General features: G+C 47.5%; 2 protein-coding genes across 2 annotated transcripts; one reads left to right on the forward strand and one right to left on the reverse strand.

Moving 5' to 3' along the window:
* The first annotated feature begins 1,319 nt into the window (after positions 1-1,319).
* On the forward strand, positions 1,320-11,272 carry FAM131C (family with sequence similarity 131 member C). The gene is made up of 6 exons (XM_053452190.1): positions 1,320-1,706; positions 6,211-6,359; positions 6,746-6,839; positions 8,231-8,413; positions 8,498-8,608; positions 10,742-11,272. Exons 1-6 carry the CDS (start codon positions 1,658-1,660, stop codon positions 11,080-11,082), a joined length of 927 nt encoding a protein of 308 aa, XP_053308165.1. The 5' UTR covers positions 1,320-1,657; the 3' UTR covers positions 11,083-11,272.
* Positions 11,273-12,387: 1,115 nt separating this feature from the next.
* LOC128470319 (chloride channel protein ClC-Kb-like) lies at positions 12,388-22,830 on the reverse strand. The gene is made up of 20 exons (XM_053452191.1): positions 22,687-22,830; positions 20,508-20,682; positions 20,247-20,375; positions 18,669-18,797; positions 18,444-18,583; positions 18,196-18,273; positions 17,525-17,603; positions 17,188-17,313; positions 16,809-16,893; positions 16,462-16,563; positions 16,090-16,174; positions 15,632-15,805; positions 15,473-15,542; positions 15,135-15,245; positions 14,571-14,784; positions 14,300-14,433; positions 13,820-13,917; positions 13,333-13,416; positions 13,036-13,122; positions 12,388-12,912 (listed from the first exon to the last, which is right to left on the reverse strand). The coding sequence occupies exons 2-20, from the start codon at positions 20,599-20,601 to the stop codon at positions 12,874-12,876; spliced, it is 2,058 nt and encodes a 685-aa protein (XP_053308166.1). The 5' UTR covers positions 20,602-20,682; positions 22,687-22,830; the 3' UTR covers positions 12,388-12,873.
* Between the last annotated feature and the right edge of the window lie 644 nt (positions 22,831-23,474).

The following is a 23,474-nucleotide window of genomic DNA, read 5'->3' on the forward strand; positions in this document are numbered from 1 at the left end:
CCCGTCAAATCGCCCGTTTCTCCTGCTGTAAAAAAAGAGACAGTCGAGTCGTTCCCGAGACCCCCTCCGTCCATCACTTGTTTTTTTGAAATGCCGTTAAGTACTTTATATTAAGAAGAGGAAATTGAAATCCCTATTATTATTCCGATTATATCGGATGATGATTTCATTTTATTGGCAGAATCCTTTATTATCCCATTTTATAGAAACTTCCATTTCTTTTTGTCGCCAAAATTAACCATTCGCTTATCTAAAACACTGCTTACAAAACACCTACTTTACCTATATGCCCCAAATTAAACATGACGTGTGTTCCCCCTCCTGTGTTTAACAGGACTGCTGGCTGGTTTAAAATAAGTACAATTATAGGGGTTTCCAGGTGCAGGTGAACGCGGACCTGTTAGTCTGACACCTTCAGTAGAACTGTATAAGTGATATTGTGGAGGTGTTAGTAACCTCGACTAACGTGTTTCTTTCTTTTAAGGGATCTGTTTAAGTGAAAAGAACCCAGGCTATATTTCCCTGGATGGGTGGCCTCCAAGGCGGGCAGTTAAATCCTGAGTCTGGGTTTTAAGCCTTCATTCGGCAGCAGGTGGCAGCTGAGTCACCGGCGCTGCTCGGGAGGCAGCGGTTATGAGTCAGGGTCTTGCCGGCCCCCTCCATGATTTACTCGTACCGTTAATGAAGTTCCGCCAGCAGTGCCACCTCTTCCTCTTGCCAGCTTTTCCCACGTGTCCTGTCTGCTGCCAGTCTCGCCCCACGAGCAACAGTCATCCGAGCCGAACCCGGCCAACAAACCCAACCAACTGTCTCATCGTTAGAGGGAATGAATATCACGCCAGCTCTGCCCCAAAAATGCCATCCATTGCCAGACCGAACCAATGTGATGGCCGCTCCGTTGTTGATAAGCCTCGAGCCCCATGCCAGACACATTCTCCTAGGTGTCCGTCCTCAGAATAGTTGCCTGGAGGGCAGATAGGGCAGAATGAATGAGGTGGGGGGGCAGTCTTTGGGGTGTTTCAGGAGTGTTGCCTGCTTAGAAAGTCTCCATTATACCCGTTTCTCCCGTTAATTTCATGCTCTCGTCCTCTGCTCTGCCAGGATGTGGCGCCGTAGCAGCCTGTTGCTGCCACCGATCAGTAGCAAGTCCCCTCTTTTTGGCACACACAGTGTTAAACCCCCGCGGCTGGGCATTAACAACGGCTGCTTCCTACACCTACTGGAATAAAGGAGAGCGCTGGAGCCTCTCATCCCTAGTTAGATGTCGGCCGATCCTTAGAGACACCTCCCAGAGACGGGAAGGATGGAGGGGGGTGGTGACATCCAGCAGTCTCTATGAGAGTCTCTCGGCAACTGCAGCATCCAACGAGACAATCCTCCCTCTCGTCCGCAGGTCTCATTACTTCCAACAGAGCCTAAATATACGGACGTCCTCTCGCTGCCTCGACCATGTACGTCAGCCCCCTGCATAGCAGCCACAAGCCCCGTGTGTCCCACCAAGTCCTGCCGGGTGCCAGTCTCAGTGCCACGCTGGGAGACAGGCGGGCGTTCTGAGACCCCCAATCATGCAGTAACCATGTTGGGATTTAGGTTATCAGAGAAGAGGCTTCTCAGGTGAAGGCAGATCCCGGGGGGCTCGTTATCCTGGAGGATTTTCATGGCACGGGGCCGTCTGCCGATAGAGATGGGCTCCTGCATTTCTAAAGGTAAGTTGGGAGAGACAGAGGGCAAAGTTGAATATTGATGAATGGTCTGAGTGCCGGGGGGCCACTTAACAATCCGCTCATTCATTGCAAACCCCCCAGGACTCGCAGGGTTAATGCCTATTTGTTGGGAGCGGAGCGAGCCCGGCGCGTTTCTATAGAGAGGAAATTAAATGGGGGCTTTCAATGTCAGTGGTGGGCACCAGCTCCACAAAGTGGATTAATTAGCCTCCTAAGTCTCTTTGTAAATAGATCCTGCTCGGAGCTTTGGAAACGGCAGTTAATTGGAATAACGTGGGAGTTTAATTTGTGGCGGTGGTCCGTGAAGCGTTAAAGTTACTTATAACGGTGCCAATAATCTCCGGGGTCCCGGTTCGTGCATCAGAAATAATTTTTACAGGAAGACGTTTAAAGAAATGGTTTTTTTACCGGGGATTCTGCTCCTGTGTAAAACCGGAGGGGCTGCCGGTGATCTGCCGGTGACACACAGGGCCCCGTGCGTAGGGGTCATTCCTAAGGTCATTTGTCTAAGCGTCGGCTCTGTGACTAGTTTGCGGGGACTCACTGACACCGGCAGATTTTAACCAATATGGGGTTATTGGGAGCCCGGATTCCACTGTTCTACCTAACAGCCTCTGCCCCAGGGTCACCCGGGGGGGGGGGGCGGTAGTTTCTTGATCCATTGATTGGAAGCACCCGCAAAGGGGGTTACACTACAAACCGGCACCAGGCTTTCACTCCCCTTGTAAATAGAAGAACAGATTATAATGCCTTTAATTGGTACCAGCTCTGCCTGTTGAAAGATGCTTGCATCCACCACAGGCTGCCAGAGTTAGGCTAATATGTGATACCAGCCACTATTTATGAGTCCTGATCTATGGATTGGATGAATAGTTATTTAGGAATGTATGGGGACAGAAAGATTATTAAAAGTTTTCGCAATGGATCTCTCTGTGTGGGGAGTCGGAGGACACGGCTGGTAGGAAAATCACAAGCAGAGGCTCTGCGTCCCGAGACAGGGGCCACCGCGCCTCGCACACAGTCAGAGACAGGTTTATTAACAATTAAAGTGTCCATTCTACGTGCGTAGGTGAAGCAGAAATATTACTGTTATCACTCTCATCACTACTCTCACTCTCATCACTACTCTCACTCTCATCACTACTCTCACTCTCATCACTACTCTCACTCTCGTCGCTAGTCTCACTCTCCTCGCTATTATCACTATTCTCACTATTATCTCTACTATCACTACTATTAATATTATTACCTTTTATTTATTCAGCACCCACAAATTACACAGCGTTGTACAATTTCAATGGGGCAGTTAACACATAACAAATATACATTAATACAGACACATCAGGAGTTGATTATCACTATTATCACTTTTATCGTTATTATTATTACCATGATTCCAACTCTTTAAGCTTTTTTGCTTTTTCTGGTAAGCGGAAGTCTAACCTCTCGCCATATTGTCAGAGGGCCGCGTTATCTGGCATGTGGAAGTCTAACCTCTCGCCATACTGTCAGGGGGCCGCGTTATTTGGCACGCGAAGTCTAACCTCTCGACATACTGTCAGGGGGTCGCGTTATCTGGAATTATCCCCTTTGAATTTGGAGAGATTCCATAAGAATCCTCAACTTATCTTCTCTGTAATGAAAAGTTCTTCCTGATTAAGTTCCTGATCACTCGCAGGAATCTCTCTGGTTCTCCAGATTCCGCGGATGCATCGAAACATGTTTTTTCCCCATTTTCCTCACTAATTAGGCTGTTTTTGCTTTGTCTTGGCTCGTTGTGTTGTTTTTGTAATACCTTTCTTCTTGGCTCGTGCCACCGCTCTTCCTATAAATCATCTCCGTTCTTATTCTCTAAATAACCAGATGTAACCCTTTTCTTTTATTCTCTTTATTCTCATTACGCAGCATCTTCAGGGCAAATTGTGTTACATTTAATGTGGCGTCTGCTGGCCTCCTCCCGCCACGGAATCGCTTCGTTATTTTCCCATTTCAGAAACGCCACAAAGATAAATATTACATCTCAAAACTGTTCTAATTGTAGAAGTGAAGAGATCTGTCTAATAAACTTATTAAAAGAACCGCTGATTTCAGCAAAGATTCCATACAGTATTGGATACTATTGGAATGATCTGTCCGGCAAACCTAGATATTAGGGGAAGAGAAATAAAGAGAGAAAGAAAGTGGAAAGACAGAGAGAAAGAAAGGAAGAAAGCAAGAGAGAAAGAGACAGACAGCGAGAAAGAGAGAAATGACGAATGAGAGAAAGAAAAAGAAGAGGCAAAGAGAGAAAGTATGAAAGAGAGAGATAGTGAGAGAGAGATAGAAAGAAAGAGATAAATAATAAAAGCATGAGAGAGAAAAAGTGAAAGGAAGAAAGAATGTATGAAAACGGGAAAGAGAAAGAAAGAACAGAAGGTCGGAACAGAGAGAGAGAGGGAAGAAAGAGGGAAAGAAAGAAAAGGGGAAGCGAAAAGAAGAAAAATAAGAGAAAAATGAAAGAGATAAAAGACAGAAGAAGGAAAGAGGAGAAAAGGTTAAGAGAGAAAGGACGAAAGAAAGAAAGTATGAAAACGAGAGAGAGAGAGAGAGAGAAAGAAAGAAAGAAAGAAAGAAAGAAAGAAAGAAAGAAAGAGAAAGAAAGAAAGGAAAATAAGAAGAGAGAAAAAGAGAGAGGAATAGGGAAAGTAACAAAGGGAAAGAGAGAGCGAGAGAGAGAGAGAGAGAGAGAGAGAGAAGAAACAAAATAAGAAATAGAGGGAGAAAGAAGAGTTGGACACTCTTGGGGTAGGTGTATTCCTGGAATTTGCCCCTCTGTCAGGAAGGAAGGTCCCTGCAGTCACAGGATCTGCTGCTCGATATGACGTGGCGAATTCACTTAATTTCTCAGGGGGTATTTGGCTCTTATGCCGGAGGCCGCACTTTCATTATGTCGTTCCCATGGCAACATCGATCAGAGAACCGAGTGGCACAATGACCAAATGTTCAAAAGATGAATACAGAGAGTGAATATAATGAGCATGGACTGCGCGGCGCTGGCTGCATCCGCCGACATGTCCTCTGGGGTTCATTCTGAGGGTCCTCGGGTTCAAAACATTTCCCCCCTTAATTACCCCCTTTAAAGCCATGAAGACAGTTTAACAGGAGCTGCCTGTATTAGATTATCACTAAATACGGATATTTATCTCATTCTATGCCATTTCTTTCCTTCTTTTTCTCACCTTATAGCTAAAATGCCCCAACAGTTACCCTGCTGAGCCCTCACATGTCCTCTGGGGATGGATTTGCTAGATTGCAAGCCCACAGGTCAAGTCCCAGCTCAGTTCTATGTTTAGAGATAAACACATTTATACTCTGGGCAGTAAATGTTCTGGGGGGTGGTAAATATTTGGGGCAGTATATATTCTGCGTGGTATAAATATTTGAGGGAGGTAAATAGTTGGGGCAGTATATCCGTCTCACATGCCTTCCCCCGTCACACTCACTAATTGCCCCATATTTACACACAGCTGTGTCTTGGGTATATCTGTATTTGGCTCAGAAGGGGTTTTCTGGGCACAATTCATTAGAGTTCTAGATTTTTCTCATCGAGACAGCGGAGGATCCCGCACGCTCCACCTGTCTGTCCACACACGGCGTCTATCTGCATGATGTTTGCATGTCGTATGCATGACATGTCCCTGCACATTAACTGGCTTGTTTTCCAGCAGACGTGCGTGTTTTAGTTGCCATGGTTACGCTCAGGCCTGCGCAACCTCCTGCGTGTGTCTCTGCGTTTGACTTGGAAGAGTCCAGAAACTGCAGAGCATTCTCACTGTGCATGCAGAGCATTGAAATGGTGCCAAGGTGCTGGCACACTATGAAGTTCTCCGGCCTCTGTCCTGGGGAACACTCACTATCAGGTTCTCTGGCATCTGTTCTGGGGAACACTCACTATCAGGTTCTCCGGCCTCTGTCCTGGGGAACACTCACTATCAGGTTCTCCGGCCTCTGTCCTGGAGAACACTCACTATCAGGTTCTCTGGCGTCTGTTATGGGAAACACTCACTATCAGGTTCTCCGGCCTCCGTTCTAGTGCACACTCAATATCAGGTTCTCCGGCCTCTGTCCTGGGGAACACTCACTATCAGGTTCTCCGGCCTCTGTCCTGGAGAACACTCACTATCAGGTTCTCTGGCGTCTGTTCTGGGGAACACTCACTATCAGGTTCTCTGGCGTCTGTTCTGGGGAACACTCACTATCAGGTTCTCTGGCCTCCGTTCTAGTGCACACTCACTATCAGGTTCTCCGGCCTCTGTCCTGGCGAACACTCACTATCAGGTTCTCTGGCGTCTGTTCTGGGGAACACTCACTATCAGGTTCTCTGGCGTCTGTTCTGGGGAACACTCACTATCAGGTTCTCTGGCGTCTGTTCTAGTGCACATTCACTATCAGGTTCTCCGGCCTCTGTCCTGGCGAACACTTACTGTTCCTTTCTTTTCCATTATAGAATTTTTCCTCGGTGGTCACAAAGATCTCCACTCAACCAACAATAGCACAAAGCCCACCGTCCCCACACCAGAGATACCCCAGCCCGCAGGAGGCACTGCACCCACAGAAACCCCAGAAGAGGAAGAGGGGGACAATGACCTTGGAAAGGTATGTAACCCACAAATGTTCCCAGAAAATAAAGCCCTCTCGCTACCTAGTCGCTTACTCTAGGGAACAGCTGCTGCGCCTGGGGCATTACACGGTGATACCGCACTGCACACTCACACTGCAGAGTGATTTATCGGCTGGGGAGTCAAGGTACACAGAACACACGTGATTTACATTTCCTGAACCCAACAAAAAAATTCTAAGGAACAGGTTGTTTTAAAGCTCTATCCATTTTACCCTGTGTCTTTTCCTCTATGTGTAAACGACCTTTTGATCTGTTAATTGCCCCCTTAGTGGGGGGTAGAATTATGGCTGTAGAAGCCCCGGGTTGTATGTTTTATGTCGGCCCATCCTGGCAAACTGTTTATATTCATGTTTATCCCCAGGAATGCCTCAAGTCACCCAACGGTTTCATGTGTGAGTCCAAACCCAATTCCAGCAACTATGACATCACGGAGCTGGCCACCTCCTCGCTGATTGGTAAGAAGTCCCTGTGACCGTGAGGGATTCGTAAGGCGTGATCTGTGGTAAAAATAACCATAAAGCCAGTGGCTCTCTAAGAAATCACAATCCATTGGGGGTAACTCCTATGACTCAATGTGGTAGTTACCCACCGTTCTCTCTGTGAGTGGTAGGTGCCCCAATCTCCCCCACATTTAGCTCCTTAGTTAACAGGAAGTTCCATAACTATGAAAATGCGAGATGAACTCGCATGCACTCGCATGTTATTGCAAAGACGTGGGTTTTAGCAGTGGGGACCTCAGACCTCTGATTCCGAGACAGGTGTTCCCAGACCTCTGATTCCGAGACAGTTGTTCCTAGACCTCTGATTCAGAGAGAGGTGTTCCCAGACCTCTGATTCCGAGACAGGTGCCCCCAGACCTCTGATTCCGAGACAGTTGTTCCTAGACCTCTGATTCTGAGACAGGTGTTTCCAGACCTCTGATTCCGAGACAGGTTCCCCAGACCTCTGATTCCGAGAGAGGTGTCCCCAGACCTCTGATTCAGAGAGAGGTGTCCCCAGACCTCTGATTCCGAGACAGGTGCCCCCAGACCTCTGATTCCGAGACAGTTGTTTCCAGACCTCTGATTCTGAGACAGGTGTTCCCAGACCTCTGATTCCGAGACAGGTTCCCCAGACCTCTGATTCCGAGACAGGTTCCCCAGACCTCTGATTCCGAGAGAGGTGTCCCCAGACCTCTGATTCCGAGACAGGTTCCCCAGATCTCTCAGTTAGCCATATATGCTTCCCTCTTGTCGGTTGTCCCCGTTTGCCCCCCGGGGTGTAAATTCGGCTGGGCTGCGCGTTAAAAGCTGACTGGCTGGTGAAGTAATGAGAGAGATTCTCACTTGCGTGCGTCGCCCTAATTAGCCAAGGTCTGGAGATTATCTCGCTCCGTGTTACTGTGGAAACACCATGAACCGGACTATTAAAGCTCTCATTTCCCCGGGTGCCCCCTGCAAATAGCCTTTTGTCGACTGTTAACCCCGGCACGACGCGGAGCAGTCAACTGCCTTATCTACTGTCAAACGCATAGGTAAACACGCTCTGATTAAACAGCCCCACTCAGCACAGATAATGCGTCCGTCTGATTAACGGGCAATTAAACCTGAAGCTTTTCATAGAGCTGAGATCCCACCATTGCATCAGAGCTCAGGAAGGAGTAAGTTTCAACTGGGCCCCCAAGGGATGAGCATGGACTCGGTACTGTGACGGGTTAGGGCTTAATCTTTAAACTGGGTTCCATGATAAATGATCCACTCTCCAACATTTAAAGAGCTTCAGGTCTCTTCATGTCCAGATCCGTGCTGACTTTTGGGGTTATAATACACATCGAGACCAGCATCCTGATGTCATTCTGTCCTCACAGGTCTAGTGCAGACCATTAAAGATCACATCACCAAACCAACTGCAATGGCGCGGGGACGAGTTGCCCACCTTATTGAATGGAAGGGGTGGAGTGCTCCCCAGTCTGGATGGGATCCCTCCTTGACTGATGATGAGAATTACTCGGACCTCACAGATGAATTGAAGGAGGCACGATTTGCTGCAGGTTTGTTAAGACCACGGTGACTCCTGCTGTCATTCAGGGTATTGCTCGTTAACCCATCAGGTGATTTTATGTTTCTTTGCACAGGGGTGGCTGAGCAATTCGCGATCACGGAAGCAACGTTAAGTGCTTGGTCTTCTCTGGATGATGAAGAAATGCATTATGGGCTGGGTTCCCAGGACATCCGCCAATATCAAGGTGAGTCTGTGAGATGAGAAGGAAGGAGCAGACTCACACAGCAACAATTTCAAGTTTCCCGTTGAGCTTCAGCCAACAGCTGGCAAGTTAACGTTGAGTTAATGGCCAGAGTACTCAATTTATTAAGAATCTGATTTTGTTAAGTTGAAGCTCAGTTCCACCTTGACTCTGGGAACAGGTCACCTTGTGGACCTTCCATTTAGACACAAAGCAAAGATGGGGTTCCAGTTGAGTTGACGTTAGCGTATATGCTATTCGTTCCATGGATACCTACTTGCCCTAAATACCCCATACCTCTGCAGTTCAGGGAGATTATTGGTGGCAGAGCTAATCACTGGACTGGCACATTGTTTGCCTCTAGGTATGGTGGTTGCTTTAGGAGAGAGAAAAGAGTTAAGCATCCCACAGCCCCATTAGTGACTGTGTCCTGCCAGATGAATCCATCATGCGCATGATTTACATCCTCGGCAATAACCCAGCCGTCAAAGAAAGTTTGGGAACTCAGGGAGAATGAGAACTAGTTACAGGAGACCCATCTGTTAGTGTCTTAATGCCACCCCCTGGGGGAGAAATATCAGTGCATCGGGCTCCCTCTTAGAAACCAGAGCTGCATCTATTCCTGGGTCTGATTAATGGAAACAACCCAGATCTGCGTGTGACGGGCGCTATTTCTGTGCTGTATGGCTGGGGACAGGGTGCCAATATCTGGGACACACCGGTGATACCGGGCAGCAGAACCATCCATCAACCGACAGAGGGGGATTAACTGCAGGGATTGGCAGAAACACCGTCACTGGTGGGTTATTTTAAGAATAATGGTTTCACAGAATTCTATAGGTTTCATATAGGGTTGCCACCTTTCTTGCAAAAAAATACCGGCCATGCTAATTTGCATCATATTTATATATGCGTGACATCACAGAAACATAATGTGCACTTACCCCCCCAAAATATTTCCTGTCACAGAAACATAATGTACACCTACCCCCCCAATATTTCCTGTCACAGAAACATAATGTACACCTACCTCCCCCCCAATATTTCCTGTCACAGAAACATAATGTACACCTACCTCCCCCCCCAATATTTCCTGTCACAGAAACATAATGTACACCTACCCCCCAATATTTCCTGTCACAGAAACTTAATGTACACCTACCTCCCCCCCAATATTTCCTGTCACAGAAACATAATGTACACCTACCTTCCATCCAATTTTTCCTGTCACAGAAACATAATGTGCACCTAACCCCCCCAATATTTCCTGTCACAGAAACATAATGTACACCTACCCCCCCCCAATATTTTCTGTCACAGAAACATAATGTGCATCTACCCCCCCAATATTTCCTGTCACAGAAACATAATGTACACCTACCTTCCCTCCCCAATATTTCCTGTCACAGAAACATAATGTGCACCAACCTTCCCTCCCCAATATTTCCTGTCACAGAAACATAATGTACACCTACCTTCCCTCCAATATTTCCTGTCACAGAAACATAATGTGCACCAACTTTCCCTCCCCCCAATATTTCCTGTCACAGAAACATAATGAACATCTACCTTCCCTCCAATATTTCCTATCACAGAAACATAATGTACACCTACCCCCCCCAATATTTCCTGTCACAGAAACATAATGAACATCTACCTTCCCTCCAATATTTCCTATCACAGAACCATAATGTGCACCTACCTCAGTTCACTTTTATCAGTGCAGGCAGGAGTTGGGACATAAGGCTTTTTCCTCCGAGTCCACAGACAGCGAGCTTGCACAGGCCGGCCGGTCGGTCTGCGGATGCTGCCAGACTACAGAGCGCTGGGGGAAGTGACGTCATGAAATTAAACATCACATCCCCCCAGCGCTCAGTCTCCACCAATCACGCCGTCACGGCACGTAGCGCTGCGCCAAAGACAGAGTGGCAGGAGGGGGAGAGCTCTAATGAGTGCCAGTCACCCTGTCAGTCTGCCCTGTAACACCACATTTACTGTTAATATACTTTATTGGCCAGCTCTACAGCGCTAGTAAAAGGGGAGGGGGTTTGGGGATCTCCATTGCACTTGCCCTGTAGTAGCCCTGTCCCCGGGGAGCTTTTAAATGCCCTTATAACCTGTGCCTTTTCTGTGCAGATCTGGAGAACCTTTACCTCCAGGGGAGGCTGCTGAGTTACGCTCGCGATGCCTGCGGCTCCGATCTCGGAGGAAGCCTTCCCGGCCTGTCTTACTCTTCAGCTTTGTCCTTGGCCGTGGCCCCTCAGCTGCTGCCTGCGGAGAGGTGGGATCTGGCTGAGGGGGCCCCAGGCCAGTGCCCGTTACCCAAAGCAGCCAGAAGCAGCAGTTCTGATAATTCCAAAGCCCCGACAGCTGGTGAAGGAGACCCGGCTCCAGAATGCTACAAACTGCGGCTCAACACCTCCCTGCACTACGTGGATAGCAGCTCCATGTCCGAGGACGAGGTGTTTTATAACTAAGACGCAGCTGAGACACTTCCCGAGGAACATCAAGGAACCAGGAGGCCATGGGTCTTTGGGTTCTGAGTCACGCTGCACAGTTTGTGGCCATTAAAGCCTTGCCTGACCACCATACTTTGGGATCCCATCTACCCCTCACCTCGGCCCCTGTGTGCAAATAACACACAGCTCCACTCGTGTCATCGTCATGCAAGTGACACAAGGATTTTACCGAGCAAAAAGAATGTATGGTGCAGGAGACAGTCTGGGCTGTTATGGAGTAATCGAGACATCCTTAATCTCGCTTCAAGGGAAGATCTCATTCCGAAAGGCTGGAGATTCATTCATACAGAAAAAAAAACTCAAAACTTTCCGAGAAGCATCCCCGACTATATCTGTCCCGTGATATAGACACCTTCAGTCCAGACCAGCATTTACGTGGAAGGGTCCACCTGCCGCAATACGCTTTGTCGTTAACAGTAGAATTGTCCTGAGCCGAAGCCTTATTCTTTGGAAAGCGTGTGTTTGCGTGAGAAGCTGTTCTGTTTTCCTGAGAACGTCTCGATGTCTTAGTGCCTGTTACGTGATGCCTTGTAGTGAGTGACATCCGGTATGCTGCGCTCCATAGTGACTGCGGATTGCGCCTCAGCACAGCGGGGCGTTTGGTGTATTCATACTGTAATAAGGACAATCCGGGGATTCAGGGGTTACTGGGTTTGGGGTCTTTCGAGAAGTAAAAGGAATCCAGGTTTAAGAGATGTTATTCTGAAGTACGGAGCGGTACCCCAGCGTCTCACCACTAGATTTGTACCCCCATTCTCACCACTGGAGTGTCTTTACAGTAATCTATTGTTCCGTGCGGGTGATATATATCTATATATTTTTGTATGTTGTCGATGGAGCCGTGTGAATTAGTGGGCACTGAGGGTCACGCTGGTTTTGTACAGCGCACTCCCCTCCACCACCATGTTATTGTCCTGTGAAACAGGTGAATGTCACGATGACTTAATAAAACTCAGAGACAGGCGGGTGTTATGAGTCTAATAGAACACACTGGGGAAGCCAATTGCCCGCCGGGCAGCTTCATGGGTCTGGCCGTAATCCCGGCGCCGCTGCCCCGCTCTGCACTCTGGTGTTCTAGTGACACCCTGTGGCTGATATGGGAATTGCATGTTTACTGGAAGACAGGGCAGATAAAGGGTAAAATCCTGAGGATATAATTCACAATTTTCCTCTATTTTAGGTATTATGCACAAAATAATATTACATAACATATACTTCTTCTCAACCGTTCATGTAGATTACACTAGAGATCGCACGAAGGTAAACTGTTCTCTCCACTTTTATTACTCTGCTTTTCAAAGATTTTAACAACAAAAAAAAACATCTAGGCGTAACAGCCATACAAAAAAGACCTCCAGAGTCATATGAATTACTAAAAATACAGTGATTCTGTTGTGCAGAACAGGGGCTGGTGCGATTTGTGGCGCATGTACTAATTATGTATGAAACACACTCAGGATGTAGGACTAAAAACAAACATCAAATAATTCACAATTAAATATAAATTTTGCAACAAACTAAAAAAAATTCACATTGTTGACCGACATGTAAAGTGCTGCCCCCTGCAGTATGTGGGGAGTATAGCTGAGTAATTTATTCCCTTCTGTGAGTTTATACCCCCCAGTGCACTGCAGGGGGCAGCACTTTACCTGTGCCGGTCAACAACACATGTGGTCCCCGTTTATGCAGCTTTCTTCAGATAACGGCGTTAACGATGATCACCGGCGGTGCTTCCTGCTCCCGGCTGCTTCATTTCGGGTTTGCAAGAGCCTCAATGGCCATCCTCAGCTAAAGACAAAAGATCACCGTTAACTATCAGTGTCCAGGACTTCCAGATTCCACCAGATGCCTGCGCAGCAAGTACCAGAACGCAGGAGTAACATTAACTGGGTAATTCCCTGCAATTCATACCTCGTTCCTCGTAACACGTCCGACAATCTGCCCGCTTTTGGTGACAAACACATGCTGCAGACTCAGCAACTCAAAGAGATGGTGTGCCTGTAATATATGGTAAAGGGTTAACAGCTGCACCTAAAACCGGCTGTATGTTACCCCAGTATATCAGACCCCGGGGCAATTACCCCTTAAAAAAGAACCCACATGTCACGGGTCAGGAGCAGGTAAATCCATGTCATGAGTCAGGAGCAGGTATGGTTACACCTCGACATGTGGCATTTTAGTAGAGTTGGGGGCAGTTCATGAATTTACCTCATGCAGAGAGGTCCATGTGGACAGTTGGAAGGTGATCGGCTCGATGGTGCATCCGCCCTTCAGGTTATTCTCGTTCTCAGTCTAGAGGAGGATGGGAAAAGCTCAGATAAGGGTTATTCGTAATTAATTGTGTGAACATTGGTGTGAATTGAATGGTATTTAAAGGGTAAATATAGTTTTTTTATCTCCTGTTGTTATTAGAAAACGTCTGGCTCCAAGACTCCAACGCGCGGGAGCATGTCCCTCGGGGGGTCTCATCTGGGACACACGTATAATGAGCGTATTCACAACAAGCAATTATGGAGCAAAGGTCTGAATGTGGCCCAATCAGCAGGGACATTCCATTGGTTTCTATGGTGACTGCTCCATGTTGAGAAGTTTGGCCCTTTTTGTATAATCCTGGCCTTTCGCCCCCGTTGTGTAGAAGGCACATTTACTGTGGGTGTTGAGTGGAAAATGGATAAAAACCTTCCACGCTCCCCACCTTGCTCTGAACGGCCTTAGGCTGTTGCTGTGATTCATGGGTCTCCAGGAAGCGGATCAGCTGGGACCTCTGGACTTTCCCCACCAAAATCCGGGACTCTGTGGGAGATGGAGAGTACAGGAGCATGTAGAAAATGCATCTTCCCCTGACATCTCCAAAATAGATGTTTAGGTTTCCATCACAACCCTAATGCCTGCCCTTCAATCCATCTCACCCGTCAGTCTGCGAGCTTTGCTAATGGCAAAGTGTCCCCCGTGTTCCTTCTCTGGATAATGACCATACCTGTGTTCCACCTACTAACATGTTATCTGCTAAAGATGCCACGACATGTAGCAGAACATTACACAGAGCCAGGGACTCAACCCACGCGGCCGGGCAGGATTTGTACTAAAGGTCTGATAACAACAATTCTCAGCATACACAGAGAGGTTGGGACATGGTCCAGCTCAGCCTGTGCTCTATAAACACGAGACACTTCACCTGTATTCTCCACCACGGGGAACTCTTGGTCTTCAGAAGACGTGATCACACTGAGGACATCTTCAAAGCTGGCATCGGTGGAAAGGACCTTGATGTCCGTATCCATAAACGTCTCGGTGTTCACTTTATAAGAACTGGGGAGGGGGCAGAAAACAAGATGGATCATAAACCTCACTCTGTGGACCCATAGCTGTGGTTCCCTCAATTTATAAGCAGCTGGCTCTCCCGCATTTATTAGTTGCCCCTACACTTCACTTTACATTTTACTTACTTTATTTGTCGGCTTCGGATTTTTGGTAGGTATGGAAGTTTCTTCACAATAATGGTGCCATCGTAGAAGGATGGCTGGAATTTTTGGGCGATGGCATTGGCGACCAGAACAGAGAGAATCACCGGAAGGATGTGCGCTATCTGACCGGTGGCTTCGAACGCAAGGAGCGCGGTGGAGAGACTGTGTGTAACTGCCCCTGAATAAGCAGCCGCTCCTGTAAATGGGGAGAGAGGGGATAGTGAAACCAAATAAAACTATGAGCCACATGACCCTGTCCTGTACATAGCAAGCAGGGAGACACAGAGGAATAAACCTATGGCATGAACCTTGTTCTAGACTTAAACATAGACTTTAAGGCCCCATCGAGTCTGCCGATGTATATTACCGGTATTTGTGAATAAATGAATGCAGGACTTTACGGTATCCATAGTACAGAAGCTTCTTGGGTAAGATGTGACTGTAACAGCTTGGGACGGTGTTGTCTCTGTCTTTTATGTGCCAGAAGTCCAAGATCTGGTTTTAAAACCATGGCAGCAGAGGTGGTGCGCCATAGATGTGTCTCACCTGCCAATGCGTAGCCTCCAGGTATGATGGGATTAATCGCCCCATCTGTGGTGATGCCATTTGGAAAGATGAATGATACAGTTTCTCCCACCAAGCGCCCAATGGCAGCCCCTGGGGAAAGAGCAAGAAATGAGGACTGCTTGATGAGGAAGGAAGAAGTGAAAGGGTGACTTAGTAGAATTGCTGGTGGGAAGGAAGATGTTGGCCAAGAATGAGAATAGGGAGATTGGAATGAAGGTGAAACATTTAAACCGTATGAGACTAAGATGGTAGAACTGAGGAGATAGCAACCAGGAGGTGATGGAGGAGAAATAAAAGAGACCTCGGGGAACACTCACCAAACACAAACACCGGCATGAAGTATCCTGCAGGCATAGGCAGGGTGGTGGCCAAAATAAACATCCAAAACTGCAGAAGAAAGATAAAGAAGATGAATGATCAGGCTAGAAAGTCTGTTAGACTATAGAAACGCGGATTTCTGACCACTAAACATGTACCTTCATGATGATAAAGAAAAGCAATGTGCCAAAGATGGTGATTTGGGGGTTCGCCCATTCCATCCAAAGGTTGTCGGGGTCCACTCCAGGTGGTCTCTCAAGAGAAGCATTCTGGGAAAGTGTCCACCATGTACGGTTATCAAAGAGTGAGGTGAGAAGCTCCTTCATTGTGAGCTGTAAGTAACGTGACCCAGCACAAGAGTTACAGATGAGACAAAGCGAGGAGGGTAAATTGGAAACTTTGAACACAAATCCTAATATTAGTGAATAACCTGTGGAGAAGAAAAACTGACAGATCCCTCCGCTCTGACCTTACAGACCATCTGTCTCCTCCAACACCACAAATCAGTGACTGAGAAATAAATGTCTTCTACATTCCTGGCCTTGGACCATTATACGGCCCTCCCAAGAACCCCTGCCTTCAACACTGGACAATATGGGATACTGAAAAAACTTACCCGTGAAGCCATAAACCGTCCCAGACTCTCTGGAAATGTTATAGATGCCACCAGGAGCGCCACCAAGGCAGAGTACAGGGGTTTACTAAACACAAACGAACGACGAATTACTAGCGAAAGGACGTCCCAATCAACGCAAAATAAATATGACAATTAGAATGGAGATGGGATGAGCTGCCAGTGGCCCCGGTGAAGCGCGTGCGTCGCCAGTATAGAGGTCTGGAGATCCCCAGTGTCTGTTTTCACGGCAATAAGTTTGGTATTTTGTGAATAACGCCTGGCTGGTGATTAAATGGGGCAAATGTCAGGTGGGCAGCTGGGGCACATTTGTCAGTTAAATGGGGCAGGTTGAAGCATTGAGATAAGACTCACTCAGAGGCCAGCAGCTTGGAGGTGAAGCTGTTCCTCCGGACGTATCCCAACAGCCAGCGCTGGCAGAACAGATAGGCGCAGCTCACCACCCCGCAAATCACCCTGCAGGGGCAAAGAGAACAAAACCACCACGTTTACCTCTAACTATCATGTGATTAATACTTTTCTAAGGCATTGAGGCAGACGGGCAACTTTAATCCAGTGACAAGAAAGCCCAACAAAATGGCTCTGGAACGCCAGGCCTGGCTCGTGCGTAATTCTCTATTCTTATCTCAAACCTGAAGAAGACAGGAGAAGAATCGCTCTAGATTTAGAGCCTCACATATCATGACCGAGTCTCTGCTCACCCCAACATCATGAAGAAAAAAGTCTCCGGGAGGTCAAACGGAAAGCTGATCTTAAAGTTGGTCTTGAACAAGGCTGTGATGGTATCTGGAGGAGATGAACACGATGGGTTAACTGGAGGGACATTATTCACATCCCCGGCAGGGGAAGGGGAGGCTCCGAGGGTTTAGGTAATAAGTGCCAAGCATCTTAAAACTTTAGACACAATCTTAAATTTAACATTTCTGTATTAAGGTGGCAGATGTTTAATGATTTTGGGTTGAATTATAGGCTAGTGGCCAATGACTGATGAAGGGGGTTCCTAGTGAATGTCTCTTCGCGGCTTTCATTCTGACATCTTAGGGGTTCTATGCGTCTGTAGACGTTCCGAGCACCCCTTACCCTGCTCGCTGTTAAACACGGCTAATAAACGGAACATGAAGGCTCCGCAGGTGGCAGCGAAGAATCCTCTCCAGTAATTTCTGACTGCAAAATGCGACGACATCACCTCCACGCTGAATAAGACACCTGAGGGACAGAGACCAAACATCAACCGGCTACTGCCAGAAGCAGGGAAACACGGACCTGTTAGTCTGATCCACTTTCTATCAGGGCCACTGTTTGTATCCTGTTACATCTTAGGTATTTCAGCCAACTTAATTGCAATCGATAACATATTCCAGCCACCAATATCGCTTATTTACACCTCATTATCTCATGCTCTATGCACTGCGCCTACCACTGATAGGAGCCCCAAACACCGTAGACACGCCAACGGCCGCCGCTGCCACCAGCATTTCATGCTCTTTGCTTTTATTCTGCAGAGAGATAGAAGACGTTAATCAGTCGGCATTCTCGAGGAAACACAATTAAGAAGCTGAGAGTTCGTCAATCATATCTCGTGTTTAATGTTATCTTCTCGCTCAGAGGACTGGACTCAAAACTTATCATGACTTCACAGGAGACCTCCATGCATTTGATGATGGACCAAAGATCTGGAAAAGTCTGGACCTCCCAGGGAAATAAGCCAAATGATTTAAGGAGAATGGAAGGAGGTCTCATGTTAATACAAACAGGGTGCTGGGTGTATAGCGAGGGGCATTAGTGGTAGGAAGAGGGAGGTGGTTCTCCCACTTTACAGATCTGCGGTCAGACCTCACGTAGAGTAGTGGATACAGTTGGAGGAGATATCTAGAAGGATAGTGACATTCTGGAGAGAGTTCAGAGGAGGCGACTAAAATGGGGAACGATTTACAGGAAAAACTGAGGGATCTCAATATGTCCAGCTTGGGGGAGAGAAGAGAGGGGGGGGTTATGATGATCTTTAAACTGTAATCTTAATCACTAGGTTCCTAGGACTTCTTACTTTTAAGAAGGATCCCCAACGTAACCCAAACTGCCCCGACTCGCCTCATAATCTCCAGTGACAGATTTTCTCATTCGGCCAAGGTATGCGGCAATCATGCTGGAAAGATGAACGAATGGACCCTGCAAGGAGAAGATGACAAACACGAGACCCTTTAACCTTCCAGACGTGGATATTCGGTGGTCTTTGGTCCATCAGTGCTTTTGGAGCTTTGCCGGGCATCTCACTTGGAGGGTTGAGGGGCGAGTTTTGTGGTTGGAAGCGTTTCTTGTAGAGAAATGGCTCAACTCACCACTTTGCCCAAGAACATGGTGCTTCCAGCCGACAGGGTGCAGGTCAGACCCACCACTTTGGCTCCAAAGTTCTTGATGGTGAGATATTCCTCCAGAATGACCCCGGTGAGGATTGTCTTCAGTTCAGGGATCCCTGAGCCTGATGACACAGCAATGAGTGAAGAACATCGGGGCAGATAGGAAGGAAGGGGCAGAAACCCACCTAATTAGAAAAGAAACCTTACCTCCAGAATGAGGGGTGATACTCTGTGCAAAGCCTGTAGAAAATGCCACCAGGGAGATGGGATAAACGATCCAGGAGAGGTATCTGAGCAGCATGTTTTCTCCCAGCTCCTGCTGCAGCCACCTGTGAGCTTTCGGGGAGAATAAAGAGGGTTAACGCTAGCAAGGGGGTCAGGAGGGTGCGGAGAATGGGTAATTTGGGGGAGCACGGTGGGCAATCACCCCCTCAGCTGGCTTCATTTTCATTGATTGCAATTCCGCAAAGGGCCACATTGGGGCAGCATCTTGAGTATGATGAATCCACCATGACTGGATCCTCTCTGTGATACTAGATGTTGGACTTGCCATGGGGCACTAAGCATTTGGCATTTAGACCTCTTGTGGCCATATGAGACACTGCAAGTAATAATGATACTGCCTCCTGTGTTTTTTGGGGGGATGGAGGTTGTGAATCTGCCCCCTGCTGCTGCCCTGCGCAGTCACACCTTTCCCACGGTGACACGGCCCACATTCAGGTGAACGGCCAGGATCTGAATCCTTCGACTGACGCAGATACCAATCCCTGCCACGTACAGACAGCTAGGCGCCAGAGCTGTAATTCTCAGACCCGCCGGTGCCATAGCCTGCCCACGGTGCCACCGTACCAGCCCCAGTGATAAATATCTCAAATTATTATACATCTCTCCCGGCCTCCGGGGCCAGAACACGAGTAATATATCTATACATTGTTATCAGCTAATTACTGGAGGAACGACCTGAATTCAATCCCACGATCTCTGACAATAAACACGTTACACGTATGTTACACGGAACCCGGTGGACAGTAATCCTTCTGGCACTTATAGGGTTAAATGTTTCCAGAAGCCCATCCCCCCACCAGACTGTATATTTATATGAATCATTTATTACAAATTGACTCTTGCTGATCCTTAACCCTGCGAGCTCCATCTAAATCTGGTGGAACATTCCACGTTCTAATTGGTGGTGCTACAATACAGGCGGGCTTGGGGTAGTGGGAGTTGTATCCCGGCTCACCAGTTTTTGATTATTCGGGAAGCAGAAGGTGGTATTTTTGGTATCGGATCTAAGCTCTGAAACGCGCGGGTTTGGCACAGATACTTGTTTCTGATTGGCTGCCAGTGACAGCCGACATTCCCTGTATAGAGGCCAGTGAGAATATAACGTCCTGTCCTGCAGACTCCGGACGCCCTGCTGACGGCCCGATACATTTATCTAGACAGCGCTCCGAAAATAGCCCCGCGGTGAGGGCATCACAAGGTTAATGGCCGAGAGGCAGATAGGGCAGCTACTCATAGAAACCTGTGAGAAATGGGCCATCCGGGAGGGGGTTAAATGGTTTTAGGAACTTTAAGGAGAATATATGGAACGGCGAGATATTCGGAGCAGCCATTCGCTGGGGCAATAAGTTTCCTCCGTGTTTTGGCCGTTTGTCCGTCTTAATGTTTAATACTCGCGATGAATGTTCCAGAGCCAGGCCCGTAGTAATTACTACTGATAAGACCCGTAGCGGTCGGTGGGGGTCCGCCACGGCCCATTAAACAATCCGGGGAACCAATTACCATTCAGCATGCGGGAGACGGTGAAATCCATGGTGAAGCTGATTAGCGCCATAATAACGCCGAGCGCAAACAGGAAGTACCAGTCATCGCCAACGCGGAAGAGGAACCCTTTCAGGCCAAGCAGGCAACCTGTGCGAAAAGCAGAGGAACATCAGCATGTTCTCTATATACCTCTATATACCATATAAACATACCGTATAGACTATGAGTCGGACTACAACTCCTATAATCCCTGTAAAACCATCAAATTAGCGTCCTCACCTTTGACCGTCCGCCGTGTTCTGGGCCATGGCCGGAAGACGTCCTTTTGTAGCAGCGTCCTGTCCTCTTTTTGTTCAATGGTCAGCGCCTCCATGGTGGAGAGAGTCCACAAAAAGCACTTCTTTTAGGACCTGCTCTGGTGGCTCCTCTAGTTCCCAAATTCTCCTCAGATTTGCTAATAAATAGTATAACATATAATATAATGTATTATATAATATAATGTATAATATAATTTATAACATATGATATGTAATATATACTGCATAATACAATATATAACATATAATATAACACATAACATATAACCTATAATATATATAATATATTGTATGATATAACATATAATATATATGATATGATGTATAATACAACATAATATATCATATAAAATGTATAATATGATATATAATATATTATATAATATAATGTATGATATCAGATATAATATATAATATTTTAATATAAAATATGATATAATGTATAATATAACATAATATATAATATATGATATGATGTCTAATATAAAATATGATATAATGTATAATATAATATATGATATATGATATGATGTGTAATATAATATATAATATAATGTATAATATATCTTTTTCTGCAACATTGTTTTTATTTGTTCACCAATAGTTTATTATCTTGAAGAAATAGAACAATGTTACAGAATATTACAGATTAGATCCCAAACGTTGTTACTTTGTTTTTTTTCAATGCCCAGTTCCTGAGTTGATGGAACCCAGAATGGGGGCTTCTTGGGGCCACTCAGAAGCTTCCATTAAACTGAATGGCTGCCAATACCCTCAGTGGGGCTGTCGTGACAGGGTGGAGGGGCAGTCTGACGGGCACATTGCGAGGGGGTGCGTGATAAATCAGAATGTTCTACAGTCCCGCAGATTACTGACTCGATGCACATGTTCCAAGCGTGGTAACGTGACACGGGACCAATCTGAATATAAATGCTCTCTGCACACGGATATAACCAACAGGACTGGACAGGGGGGTCTGCATGAGCCCCTCACTCATCAACAAAGATTTAAGCACCACTACCCCACGCGCACCTCACATAAATACACCACGTACACAGTCCCCAAACACGCACACAGACCCCAACCACACACACACACAGACCCCAACCACACACACACAGACCCCAACCACACACAGAGACCCCAACCACACACACAGACCCCAAACACGCACACAGACCCCAAACACGCTCACAGACCCCAAACACACTCACAGACCCTAAACACGCACACAGACCCCAAACACGCTCACAGACCCCAAACACACACAGACCCCAACCACACAGACCCCAACCACACACACACAGACCCCAAACACGCACACAGACCCCAAACACACTCACAGACCCTAAACACACACACAGACCCCAACCACACACACAGACCCCAAACACACACACAGACCCCAACCACACACACAGACCCCAACCACACACAGAGACCCCAACCACACACACACAGACCCCAACCACACACACAGACCCCAAACACGCACACAGACCCCAAACACGCTCACAGACCCCAAACACACACACACACAGACCCCAACCACACAAACAGACCCCAACCACACACACAGACCCCAAACACGCACACAGACCCCAAACACACTCACAGACCCTAAACACACACACAGACCCCAAACATGCACACAGACCCCAACCACACACACAGACCCCAAACACACACACAGACCCCAACCACACACACAGACCCCAACCACACACACAGACCCCAACCACACACACACAGACCCCAACCACACACACAGACCCCAAACACACACACAGACCCCAACCACACACACACAGACCCCAACCACACACACAGTGACTAATAGAACCGTACCGCTTACAATTTGAAACTGTGGATTTAATGTAAAAGTTTTCAGCTTTCATATGAATTTTTCTCATTAATCTGTCCTCACAGCAGGGGGTCTGTATTCCTCCCCTTTGCCCCTTCTCTGTCCCCTTTAATGATCTGATCCCTCATTAGGGGGGCAGGAGGAGATCTTTTTTGTGTCAGAACCATTCAATTTACTAAAATGTTAACAGTAAGTCGCTGGTTACAGAATCCAAAGAGAAATATTCAATGTCACGCAATGCGTCAGCTCCAGAGCCCGGCGCGGGGTCCGCACTCACCTGCACGCTCTCTGATTGAGGGAGATGAGCTTCACACGGCTGCCCCTTCCTGGGGTATCTCTGGGACATCACATGAAAGCAGCCGGACCCTCTGCAGATAGCAGTCCAGACAGGGAATGAGCCACCGGTACGTTGGAGTCCTCCCTCCTCACCACACACTCAGGTACTCCCTGTCCTCCCTCCCCACCACACACTCAGGTACTCCCTCCCCACCACACACTCAGGTACTCCCTGTCCTCTCCCCCAATCTACACTCAGGTACCCACTGTCCTCCCTCCACACTCTACACTCAGGTACCCACTGTCCTCCCTCCACACTCTACACTCAGGTACCCACTGTCCTCCCTCCACACTTTACACTCAGGTACCCACTGTCCTCCCTCCACACTCTACACTCAGGTACCCACTGTCCTCCCTCCACACTCTACACTCAGGTACCCACTGTCCTCCCTCCCCACTCTACACTCAGGTACCCACTGTCCTCCCTCCGCGCTCTACACTCAGGTACCCACTGTCCTCCCTCCGCGCTCTACACTCAGGTACCCACTGTCCTCCCTCCCCACCACACACAGGTTTCTAGGCACCTGTCCTTGAGAAGTCAGGCAGAACCTGCCCTCAGGCTTCCTGTGTTTGGAATAGAAATGAGTTCAGGTAAATTCCTGCCCAGTCACCTTCATCACAGCGCGACCTGCCCTCAGTCTGTAGAGGATACGGGGGTCCCGTCTGTCTCATCTCAGCCCCGTAACCCTTAGACCCCTGCACAGAAATTGCCGTCTCTTAGAGCCGCCA

This window comes from Spea bombifrons, chromosome 12 (assembly GCF_027358695.1).
Source record: "Spea bombifrons isolate aSpeBom1 chromosome 12, aSpeBom1.2.pri, whole genome shotgun sequence".
NCBI lineage: Eukaryota > Metazoa > Chordata > Amphibia > Anura > Pelobatidae > Spea > Spea bombifrons.

What these genes read in the sequence shown, in the direction of transcription:
- FAM131C (XM_053452190.1), top strand. Translation starts at nt 1,658, where the DNA reads ATGGCACGGGGCCGTCTGCCGATAGAGATGGGCTCCTGCATTTCTAAA. An exon ending in GGGCTCCTGCATTTCTAAAG is followed by an intron (nt 1,707 to 6,210) that starts GTAAGTTGGGAG and finishes TTTCCATTATAG; the next exon opens with AATTTTTCCTCGGTGGTCAC. An exon ending in GGGACAATGACCTTGGAAAG is followed by an intron (nt 6,360 to 6,745) that starts GTATGTAACCCA and finishes GTTTATCCCCAG; the next exon opens with GAATGCCTCAAGTCACCCAA.
- LOC128470319 (XM_053452191.1), bottom strand. Translation starts at nt 20,601, where the DNA reads ATGGAGGCGCTGACCATTGAACAAAAAGAGGACAGGACGCTGCTACAA. An exon ending in ATCCGAAGCCGACAAATAAA is followed by an intron (nt 14,434 to 14,570) that starts GTAAGTAAAATG and finishes CCCCCTCCCCAG; the next exon opens with TTCTTATAAAGTGAACACCG. An exon ending in CTAAGGCCGTTCAGAGCAAG is followed by an intron (nt 13,417 to 13,819) that starts GTGGGGAGCGTG and finishes ATCCTCCTCTAG; the next exon opens with ACTGAGAACGAGAATAACCT.